The sequence below is a fragment of the Argentina silus genome (assembly GCF_951799395.1).
Source record: "Argentina silus genome assembly, chromosome: 1".
Lineage (NCBI taxonomy): Eukaryota > Metazoa > Chordata > Actinopteri > Argentiniformes > Argentinidae > Argentina > Argentina silus.
In genome coordinates, this window is record NC_139655.1 from 3,333,065 (window position 1) to 3,345,456 (window position 12,392).

At 46.2% G+C, this 12,392-nt stretch overlaps 1 protein-coding gene across 1 annotated transcript; it reads left to right on the forward strand.

The window, feature by feature from the left end:
- Window positions 1–1,796: 1,796 nt before the first annotated feature.
- Window positions 1,797–11,575, forward strand: inhbaa (inhibin subunit beta Aa; the record flags this gene model as incomplete). Its single annotated transcript, XM_083664891.1, has 2 exons — window positions 1,797–2,235; window positions 10,720–11,575. 2 exons carry the CDS (start codon window positions 1,797–1,799, stop codon window positions 11,517–11,519), a joined length of 1,239 nt encoding a protein of 412 aa, XP_083521017.1. The 3' UTR covers window positions 11,520–11,575.
- Window positions 11,576–12,392: the final 817 nt, after the last annotated feature.

The following is a 12,392-nucleotide window of genomic DNA, read 5'->3' on the forward strand; positions in this document are numbered from 1 at the left end:
CAACTGTACTTGATTTTCCACAATGGTAAACAGTAGGTACAGTAAGGTGCAGTAAACTCCAGAAAGATGAAAAGATGTTCAATGCAATATTCAATCAGAGATTATGGCCATAGTCCAACTGCAGCCTATGGAACAAACTACATGTAAAACTGTCCAATTCAAAATTGTTTACCTTAGGTTTGTTTGACTTAACCTTAAAAAAAAAAAAAACATGACAACACGTCAACGACAACCGCATGGCAACCGCATGACAGTGAGTAACAAGCGGTCACTACAAGAAGCCGTTACAACTGACAGTTAATTTCCATTGATCAAGATGGGTAATACACTTATTTGGTAACACGTGCGCGATGACTTTGCATGACTTTGCGTTTGTATTCGGACAGACGGACGACTCACGGCAGCCCTCCTACTTTGCCTTTGATGATGTCACACAGAACAGTCGTGTCACGGTGAAACCCAGACGTCTGACCTCAGACTTATTAAAACAAGAAGTTGACCCTAGGCTCTCTTCCTCGGAAATAGGCGGAGAATGTAAGTGTCACAGGAAGGGAGGGGAACCCCAGGGAGGGGAACCCCAAAAACCGAGCATCTTTACCACGTCCAACTGACCAGCAGTCTGGCAAACCCGGTTAGCCATTACAAATGAAACATAATGACCGCATAGGAAACTAAAAGGGGTGGTTTGTCTGATGCTTGCCAGCAGGATGCACAACTACATCCAAATATGGTGTGCTACATCTTTGACCATTCTAACCAGCCAGCTCAATGCAAGAGACAAACTTTAAGATAAGTTAAACTTCAAGGGTGAAACTTCAAACAAACTCTAAATATACACATACACGCCATGCCGTAATGGAGTTGTCAGTGTGCATCATTGCTAATCAATGGGTGTTAAATGACAAGACTTATCAATCACCAAACACTAATTGAACAGTGGTTAGTTGGGGAATGAACAAGTTGAGGTCTGGCAAGGATAAAGCAACATGACAAATAAACTTGGCTGTAAATCATATGTCATTAAAGTATTTCAAAATGCAGCCCACAAACTGCGAGAGGAAAAGTTAGCAAGCCTTCCACAGTGAGACACCATAATAAATAAATAAGGTAATAGTTGAAATGAGTCAGATGTAGTGATAGAGTAAGGGTGGGATTTAGAGGGAAGGAGGGAGGGAGGGAGGGAGGGAGGGAAGAGGGAGGTATAATTACCGTAAGACACAGTCAGGGAGAAGTACAGAGAGAGAGAGAGAGAGAGAGAGAGAGAAAGAGAGACAGCAGAGAGAGAGCCCTGCCCACTCTAACACTCTGACAAAACCGTTCAACTTGTGCACAGTGAGCATTCCCAGACCTCACCAGAGAGAACTACAGCTTCCCTGGGGCAACCTTCAGAGGCAGACTACCCTTCTCCCAGACACTGACATTCAGCTTCCTAAGGACCAGACTGATCTCTCCAATCCAGCACTGGCAAGACCGTCCTTCCGTCCTCACATCTGCTTCTCCAAACATCCCTCTTTCTCAAGACAAGGATTACTCTCTTTTGCTCACTTTTCCTTCAGTTTAGGTGTGACTTTTTTCAACTTCAGCACAAGTCTTAGGCTACAGTACTGAGACTCAATACATTTCTACAGAGCTGCAGATACATATACCTTGTTCAGGGGGAGTTTTTTTGGTTTGTGTTTTTGGCACAGGGACCTACACTTTCCCCCCCCCCCTCCCTCCTTTCTCATCATTTTCTCCTGCTAGTTTGTTGCACTTCAATCCTCCTGGTCCCAGCAGCAAAACTCTTCCCTGCCAGGATGTCTCCTCTGCCTCTGCTCAGTGGGATGTTTCTGCTGTTGGCCCACAGCTGCTTCGGCTCTTTACCCATCTCTGGGTCCTCAGCGGTGGGCAGCGGGGGCCAGACGCCGTCACAGCCCCAGACGGTCCCGGAGGGCACCGACTGCCCGTCCTGCGCCCTAGCCAGGATGAAGCACGGCCAGGGCGAGGAGGAGGACGGTGCCCAGCCTGACGTGGTGGAGGCAGTGAAGAAGCACATCCTCAACATGCTGCATCTGCAGTCGCGGCCCAACATCACCCACCCGGTTCCCCGTGCTGCCCTGCTGAATGCCATCCGCAAGCTGCATGTGGGACGCGTGGGGGAGGACGGGAGCGTGCAGATCAACGACGAGGCCTACGGGCGCCCGGCCGCCAGCGAGCTAGCCGAACAGACAGAGATCATAACCTTCGCCGAGGCTGGTGAGTGCCACAGGTGTGTGTGTGTGTGTGTGTGAGAGTGTGTGTGTGTGTCTGTGCGTGCCTGTGTGTGTGAAAACGAGAAAAAGACAAGAGATGTTTCGTCAAATACAGGCACCATGCAAGGATTAAAAAGCTAGGATTGTAACCCAGTTAGGCAGGTTTGTAGATGTAATTATTTTTAAACGACTCGGGTGGTGGCCTTCTGCCCAGCTGCTTTATTCCACCTGTGCGAATGAACAGTCCAACCTGTTGACTCCTTAGAGAACCACCCCCCCCCCCCACACACACACACACAAACACATACCGCTAACCCCCTGACACACCTCCAGAGGGTCCCTAATGACCTCCTGCTGCTTTTAAGAATACACAATTATCTGCTTAACCCCGAACACCGCCCCCCCCCCCCCCCCCCCCCCCCCCCCAACCAGGCTTGTGTCCCCCTCATCTCCTGTTTGAGACTGTTCACAAAACTGTGAGAACGCTTTTCTAAGAAACGGTAGCAACCAAGACAAGAGAGGGAGGCAAAGAGAAAGGGAGAAAAGTTATTGAATGAGGGGAGAGAGAGAGAGATAGGGAGAGAGACAAGTTACTGAAAGAGAGAAAGAGAGAACTCGTCAGGTTTAGTGGAAAAAAAAGAATTGTATCCAGTTACTCTTTCGAAGGCGGTTTAAAGCGGGTTGTCGAGTTCAGAGTGGTGCGTTTTCAAAGGCACTGTCAAGTCTGTGATGTGTAGAGAGATCTGAGTTCGCTCTGATTCACACACGCGGTCCAGGAGGGGGAATAAGAGAGAGAGAGAGAGAGAGAGAGAGAGAGAGAGAGAGAAAGCGGAACTGTGGCAGCACAACAGCAGTGATCCATTTCCTCACATTGGCAAACAGCAACAGGCAATGAAGCTGCAGAATGTCTTACAGTAACTGTGCAGGGAGCATTAGAGAGGCTAGGTGAAATGCCACACTAGCTGATTTTTGATGGTTTGATGGTTTGTCTAGGAGAGTTGAATGAATCCCTCATTCACAATTGCTGCATAAGTGTGAGTTGGTTATTGAGAGGACCTCATTCTTTTTCCGCATGTGAGGAGAGAAGGAGAGAAAGAGAGAGAGAGAAGGAGAGAAAGAGAGAGAGAGAGAGAGAGCATGTGAGAGAGATGGGGGGGGGGGTACAAGAGTGTAAAGGATGCGCACCCCATATCATGAATGACATTTGCAGTGAGTTCAAGAGCCCCTCTTCATGAGGACTTGATTAAATTTAGCCAGCCCTACTGTGCTGCTGCAGCTGCCCCTAAACACTAACAGAACTTTACTTCAGCCAATGGTTGGACTCTAATGAGACACCCTTTCATTGGGTGATCCAAGTGTCCAAGTTATGTGGATAAACTGAAGGGGTAGTTACTGAAGAGTTATTGTAGAACTATTCTGTGTCACTTTCCAATGTTCCTTATCTAGTGGGCATTCACCTGTAGATGTGTTAAATGGTTGTTGTATAACAAATGAATGCGAAGAGAAATTTCCCCATTGCACTTGTATGTGTTTTACAGAGTATATAGTAAAAACGACAGATGGGGTACCAATTAAAACAGAGAACTCTTTGAAGGGATGATAAGCCTATGCGGTGCACGCTTGAGGTGGTGGTGTGAGTCGTGCTGTTGAGGGAAATTTGAGTTAAAAGGAAAAATCTGTTGCTTTCCTCATTGCGGTATGAGAGGCTGCGTCGGTAACTGCGATAAATCAGTTGTCATGTTCCCGAGCCTAGCCTGCAGCTGCCGTAGGCTACTACATTAACACAAACATGAAACTATTAAAGTCAGTATGCCATACAGAATGTAAGTGTCCTCATACGAGTAGCCTATATACCGATTCATTTCTACTCAATCAATTCAAGGACAGCCTAAATAGTGTATCTTTTTTTCTGTCAGACTGTCGGAGAAACTACAGTAGAGACGACAAATGGACTTTCTGCCACGTACTGTGTTATATTAAGAATAATAGAAACTCGATCGTTTACTATGGAGCCCGCTGACATAAACTTTTCTCTCTGCTAGGGCGCGTGGCATCAGTTGTTAGACTCAACGCTGACGGCTTATCATTAACAGATGGTTACGATCAAAAAATTCTTTCGGGATAACAAATCCAGGTGCAAGTTCAGCCATTCTGTGTGGCGAAACATTCGCTTGAATTCCGAGGAACCAGCTTTTACAGACGCGCGTAAAAAAAAAACCATGCTGTTCTTCATCACCTGGCTGAAACTGTTCAACGCAACATTTTGAAAAGAAACACTCGCCCAAAGAAACACGGTTGTCATGACCGATACTTACCTCAGGTACCCTAATCGGTGGCCTATGGGTTTCAAAATATATATTTCCAAAAGCCTTTTGTTCATTACAATCTCGCTCACTGTTTTACCTATGTGCATGCTATACCTGTACGCGCCGCACGGTGCTGGCTGATGTACCCTTATGATTACATTGATTGAACATCTTTTGAAATTGCACGTTAAACCTGGGCACATTTATAAGATAATAGTCATTTTATAATTACTGAGATAAAGTTAATCGTTTGTCGATTAGTGCATATCAGTCATTTTTTTATGCAAAGCTGAGTGGCTGCGTTGCTGCCTCTAACATTACTCCAACATGTGGTCCTCTGTGGCTCAGTTGGTAGAGCATGGCGCTAACAACGCTTAGGTTGTGGGTTTAATTCATGCTGGGACCATTTATACTGAAATGTATGCACTCACTGCAAAGTCGCTTTGGATAAAAACGTCAGTTAAATGTCATATATTACTAAAGTGATTTTGACAGGAGTTGGCTACCTCAAGAAACAGTTCAAAGTCTAACAGTCTCCTGTAGTGCTCACAATTAGGGTTCTGCTTAAACATTCTCTGTCTGTTTGCCTACATTAAAAACCCATAGTCCCCTTGGCTATAAATAGTCTTTGAATGAACTTTAGATTAAAAAGGAGTTCCGGCCTCATACACTTAAAACAAACAAACTGTAAATAACAGGGGTTAACCATCCGGCAGGCAGGACGCTCTGCTGCGTATAATTGCTTCATTCAACAGAAGATGGCCTCAATAATTATTTTGGGCAGACGGGGCGAGTCTTATGAAAGCCACTGGCTCACTGGGGGGGAAAGTGTTGAATACTGGTAGTGCCAATTTCCTCTGCAACCTCTCTCTGCGCCTGCTCTCCCTTTCAACCCCCTTCCTATCTGCAGAGTACACTGATTAATTAAACACATCATTAGCAAAATTCCAATGTTCACACTGACTGGTCTTCCTGTTGCCGTGTCTCTCTTTTACTCAGTCTCCCCGGTGGCCACCTTGGTTGTACAGTGCCCAGTTGCCTCGTCTCACTGGCCATTCTCATTGGCTCTGGGCACAGCGACTGTGGAAAGAGGCTAGCAGTTACCTGCTCAGAATCTTGATTTAGACTGACAGAGGGAAACGTACTTCTTCATAAGATGGAATTTGATTTGATTTGATGTATGTACACATGAGAGAGAGAGTTGTATTCATTGTTTAATGTTTAGGATGGACATGAAGTCACTAGCCATCATGTTACTGTCTTTGGCCAGAGCTTGTTGATCTGCGTGATCCCTCCCAGTCAGGTGCTGCATCTCACTGACCTACCCCTTTCCCCGAAGTATACACTTGTGCACTCCCCACGTTCATTTTAAGGAATGAATGGACAGTGGCACATATGTGGTGGAAACTCTCTCAAGCCCATGCTTACACCAATCCTATGCGTTTAAATCCATGTTCAGGAGTGGGTAAAAGGAATGGGATGCAGTCAATGTCAAGTCCAGTGCCTTGCTTTGTCATGGCTTTGGTGTTTTTCAGCTCCAGCTACGTATCAGTTACCAACCTCAAGGACCCATCTCACAAGGACTTGAGAGGCTGACATTGACTTGGTCACATTCCACGCCAGTTACGAAAGGCTGGATCCCAACTAGGCCTAACCAATGATATTTTATTACATCTGGATTCTGGTAAAAAAAAGACATGCAATGGTATATTATTTTAAAGTGGCATGTATAAAGTAGTCTATTTTGTCTCGTTGTTAAGAGACATGGTTAAGTGGATTGAAAGTGTCTGGAATGGATTTCAGTTGGCCCTCCCTCAGGAATAGTAGCCTAAGTCTACAATGAACCACCATGCTGCTAAAAGTACTGTAGACATACTGAAGGAAACTTTTTTTCCTTGATGCTGTCACTACCGTTAATATTTGTGCCATGGCCAGAATTCAGAGCAGTGAAATATTTTTGGGAATGTGATGCCAAAACCCTTGACAGGACTGAGAAGCCTACCCCCCCCCCCCCCGCCTCTCTCTCTCTCTCTCTTGCTATCTCTAGGTCTCTTGCTATCTCTAGGTCTCTAAATGAAGCTGTAGCTGTCAAGGCCTACTCTGAAAGGACATCGAAAAAAGTGTCGAGAGACAGTTGAAACCTTGGTTTATACAGACTATTCTAGTACCTTATTCATTCCCCAGCCAGAAAACAAACGGAACCGCCAGCAGTTCCGGCATCTGTAAAAAAGCAGGGGAAAGATTTGACAACAGTGGACCTTTGTGAATAGTTTCCCATATCTCTTGGCTGGTCCATTAAAAATAAACTGGCAGGCGTCTTGGGAACCTGGTGGCTTTCTGAGCAGGACAGGAGGGCACCCACATTCCCAGGACATCTCGCTGCCCCTAGAGACTGATCTAAGGTCAGTTAGTGAGTTCCCCTCCCTAATGGTTAAGGTCTGAATTTGGGGAGGGTACACTGATCCTAGGCCTGTGCCGACAGAAGAAAGTGCCGGGCAAAGAGCTGTGCAAGGAGCATCATAATGTGCCGGCTTGTTTGTCTTTTTAGCTGCATATGAAAGCCGAGCTCGACAGAGACGAGATGTCTCTGACTCTGCTGCTGTTAAAAGGTTAGGAGCCAGAGCAGGCCGTAACTCTCCTCCTCTCCCCATTGTTGCTCAGACTGGTTTGGCCTGCGGAGCTCTGTCCTGTGGTGCCTCTCTGAAGCTGCTCAGGCTCTTCCTGGACACGGTGTGTCTGATTGTGTTTACAGGGTCATAAATCACAAGCCGGCACAGAGTGTGATGCCAGAGAGATAGAGAGGCTGAGGTGGCCAGGCTGTAGGGCCAAGGAGCCAGCGAAAGGAGCCTCATGATGGATGGCATCACTAACCATTACTACTTCTAGTCAGCTGATCGATCAGCTCTGCCAAGATGGAGCCTTTCCTCGTGGCTTGAGGTACATGGTTCCATGTTTTTTTTTAATGGAGATGGAACATGCACACCTTTCAGTTAGTGTAGTGGTGAGAATGTTATCAAGCCGTTTTCATGGCCCTCTTTGCAAATGTTACACAATGCAAATGTTACATTATGCATAGATAATCTTAAATTCAATGTATAATCAGACTGTTGCCATGAGATGTGCAATGTTATCAGAAACATGTTTTAATGCTACTCCTACAGTTTGGTGGTGGTATCAGGAAATGTCTTTCTGACATTCTTAGAATGATATTGGGGAGAATTCTGTTTCTTTGCAAAGACTTGGAGCGTTGTTGTCATTGTCACAAGAACAACAACAACAACAACAACAACAACAACAGGGTACATTCCTAGAGCATTCTGAGAGACTTACATTGTTTTTAGAGTAGAATTAGAGTTAGACACGTTTTCCTTTTAAAACCAACTAGCATGTTGAGACCTTGTCAGGGAAAAAATGCTGGTAAAGTCCTAAACTCTAGGATTATTACATTTACCAAGAAATGCCTTAACTTATCCTCGTCAAGAAGATTTTGTAGAACATCGGTGTTTACAAATAGACTTTCGTTATGCACAACGTGCCAGTAGGTGAAACAGTATGCAATAATCTATCAGTTAGATTTGATGAACAAGATTGGAACTGGCAACAACACAAATATGAAAAAAAGCATGTTTCTTCAAAAGCATTCTGTTTAGTCTGCTCTGAAAGCAGGACTACTTGTGGACTGTTCATTGGCAGGTATGGAGTCTGTTTCAACTGCCGTTGCTACAGTAACTGACTGGTCATCTCAGGTCGTAAAAAAACACATGGAGTTAGTTATATACTGAATGTTATACACTGAATGTTCTTTAGGAATATCTTTTAATAATAATTAATACATTATTTTACATTCAGAAGTAAACATGTACTGATTGGCATCAGTCGGCCAAGTGAAACAAAAACAAGAAAGGGCGCTAGTGCATGTTCTAACAGTCTACCTTGTTGTAGTTGTTGCTATGAGGTGGTGCCTCCATGGTGAGGATGGGAGTGTTAGTGGGCCATACAATGAGACTGGAACCCCATAGGGATGAGATCAAAGGCCATTACCCCTCCCAAGGTACACTGGATAAAGGGTAGGATTACTGAACACATTAAGTAAGACAGTATTTGGATAGGAGAGGAACCCCCCCCACTTATGCTACTCTAAGCTATCAGGTAACTCTGGCCCACCCTCCCTCTCTTCTCTCTGTCCTTTTCTGAAGACATGGGATAGGAATAGAGGAAGGGAGGTGGTGGTGGTGGTGGTGGTGGGGGGGGGGTAGGGGGTGGGTAGGAATGTGTAAATGTTATTTTCCATCTTTGTGTGCGAGACAGCTGCGCAAACTGTACTCTTGCGGCTAGATTGGTGTTTATTGTTGAGGGATTACTGTACTACCTCTCTGTGGTCTTTCTCCTGCTTTTCTCACCAGTGTTTTCAGGAGTCTTGTTGAGTGGCCTCCTCAGGAAGACTTTCTTAGAGGCAAGGGCCCCCTTGGGTTTGTACAGCTTAGTGATCTCTAATGCAACTCCATTCTTAAGACCACTAGCAGGCTTAAGCAGAGAACAATGATGGAACCACCACTGGCAAAGACCTTTTTTTTTTTAGGCATCGATTGTGATGCACGGCTGTGTTTGTACAGATGGGTATGGACTGCGGACACACACACAAAACACACTAACACAGGCACGCACACACGCGCATACACACACACACACACACACACACACACACACACACACACACACACGCGCGAGCGCACACACACACACACACACACACACACACACACACATTGTTGTTGCAACCAAATGGGAGAACAAACAGACAGAAGCATTGGTAATAAGCTCCTTGGAAGTTGTCTTATTGGGTTTTTAAAGGGCATGAAAATAAAACACATCAGCTCTCTAACCAAAGAGTCACATAGCAAAGAAAGCAGGCCTTGCTAATACAGGCGTCAGCACCACTCGTATAAGGACATCCAGCTCAGAAACAACATGAGGTGTCTGTCCACATAAAGACCCGGGAGGAATCTGTTACTCTGAGAACCACAGCCAAATTGAAAGGCCAGAAAGGAGCTTTATGTGTTGTTGAGACATCACTTTGTAAAGATTTGCCTGTGTAAATGGAAGGGATTAGCCCAGAGACATTTGAAATGATCTGTTAGGAGAAGCTTTCCAGAGGCTCACTCTGTAGATCCGCTAGCTGGGGCCTCTGGAGCTGGGCCAAGTTTGAGCGTGAGCTCAGAGATCTGAGTCCAGATGCAACACCAGGCCCTTTCCGTAGTGACATCAGTAAAAACATGCCACATCACAAGCGAAGTGACTGTATGCACCATCTGTATGTGGCCTTAAGGGTACCTATTAGGATGTATTGTAATAACTGACGTTCTTCAGCCCCTGACTGTACCCAGTGTTGCCTGGGGCTGTTACACTCTGTAGGCTGTTGCTGACAGATGTCCAGGAAAGGTCATGTAAATACTGTAGGTGATGTAACTTATCGCTTGGTGCTTTACCCCCAATTATCTTCTGCCCCAAGGTTTCTAGGAAGCAATGGGGAGTATAAGGTGTCAGTGTGTGTGTGTGTGTGTGTGTGTGTGTGTGTGTGTGTGTGTCTGTGCACGCGTGTGTGTGTGTGCACGTGCGTGTGTGTGTGCGTGTTTGTGTGTGAATACGTGTCACCAAAGATATTTGCATGTTATTGAAAATGTCAGAAATATCATTCTTTGCACTTAGCTATCACCAAAGAGAGAGCTTTTCAAAATGGTACGCTCACTTTTGTTGATAGAATGAAGTAAGCCAAGTTGGATGGTGATCTAAATGTGACTGTGTGTGAGGTCATGTCAAGCTAGGCAATGCTAATGATACGTGCCCTAGGATGACTTCAATGACTGTACTGATGTGGCCCCATCAGACTCAGATGTGGGTGGTGCAATTTAAAAGCCTACTATTAAGTCTTTACTTACACTAAAAATGAGCACAGACTTAAGCTGCAGCTTAGTGACACCCTATTCCCCATATACAGAAGTTCACTACTTTTGACCAAAAAGAGTGCACTAGATAAGTGCGCTAGGGTATCATTTGAGATTTTCCATTTCGAATGCCATCTTACTAACCATTCAAATCCCTCCACCCTCTCTCTCTTTCTCTCTCTCTCTCTCTCTCTCTCTCTCTCTCTCTCTCTCTCTCTCTCTCTCTCTCATTCTCTCCAGGCGACTCCCCAGGCATGGTCAACTTTGTCATCTCCAAGGAAGGTGGGGACCTGTCCCTGGTGGAGCAGGCTAACGTGTGGCTCTTCCTCCGGCTGGCCAAGACCAACCGCAGCCGGGCCAAAGTCACCATACGGCTGCTGCAGCAGACGCGCACCAGCGACGGCCGCGAGGACGTAACGTCTGCCGTCCCGCTGGCCGAGAAGGCTGTGGACACGCGGCGCAGCGGCTGGCACACGTTCCTCGTGTCGGCGAGCGTCCAGACTCTGCTGGAGCGCGGCGGCAGCACCCTGAGCCTGAGGGTCTCCTGCCCGCTGTGCGCAGAAGCCGGAGCCACACCCATTCTGGTGTCAGCCAGTGGCGCCCTGGAGCGCGAGCAGTCCCACCGGCCGTTCCTGATGGCCGTGGTGCGGCAGGGGGAGGGTGGCGAGCCGCGGTCGCGCCGCAAGCGCGGGCTGGAGTGCGACGGGAAAGTGCGCGTCTGCTGCAAGCGCCAGTTCTACGTCAACTTCAAGGACATTGGATGGAACGACTGGATCATTGCACCCCCTGGTTACCACGCCAACTACTGCGAGGGCGATTGCCCCAGCCACGTGGCGAGCATCACAGGCTCCTCCCTCTCCTTCCACTCCACCGTCATCAATCACTACCGCATGCGGGGCTACAGCCCCTTCCAGAACATTAAGTCCTGTTGCGTGCCCACGCGGCTACGGGCCATGTCCATGCTCTACTACAACGAGGAGCAGAAGATTGTTAAGAAGGACATCCAGAATATGATCGTGGAGGAGTGTGGCTGCTCGTAAAGGCTGGCAGGCCTGGGGGAGGGCTTGGGGGGTCAGACTGGACTCATGCCCGGAGAAACAGAACTAAAAGAAAAACAGAGAAGGGAGATGGAAGGAGGAGAGAGTGTATGACATCACTGTCCTCCCTCCTCTCCCTCCATCTCTCTGTCTTTTTCTTGCGCGCGCAAGACACTCGTCAAGACCGACTTCTCTTTGGACACGATGGCAAGTCCAGTGGGTATCTATAACTCAGAGAAGTTCTCTGCGGCACTTTCCGAAAAAAAGAAAAATAATAATAATATATTTTTGTTACAAAACAGAGGGAGAGAGGTGAGAGGATATTTATGTGACTCATACACGGTGTAGTTGCTCCTTTCATGCACTGCAAGACGAGAGACCATGTGGATGAGGTGCCTGAAAAAATCTCAAAACTATGCAACTTGTCAAGTATTACGATGTATTATTCTTTAACGTGTTTCGTTTCTCATTTGTTTACTTTTTCGAAACAAAAAAAAGAGGAAGACTTTTGTGATAGAAGTATGTTTTATGTTTGTGTGTGTGTGTGAGTGTGTGTGTGTGTGTGTGCGAGAGAGCATGGGTGTGAGTGTGTGTGTGTGTGTGTGTGTGTGTGTGTGTGTGTGTGTGTGTGCGTGCGTGCGTGTGTGTGTGTGTGTGTGTGTGTGTGTGTGTGTGTGTGTGTGTGTGTGCGTGTGCATGGGAGTTGTCGTGCGATACTTGAAGGTTGGACCAGCTGCTGGAACCAAACATTTCTCTATGTATAATTATTATAATTATTATAATTTTTTATTGATAATAATATTATTGTTTCTTTTTGTGTTGCTTTTGTTTAAAAAAAAAAATGTTAAAAGAAACATTACAAATGTTTTCAGTTTG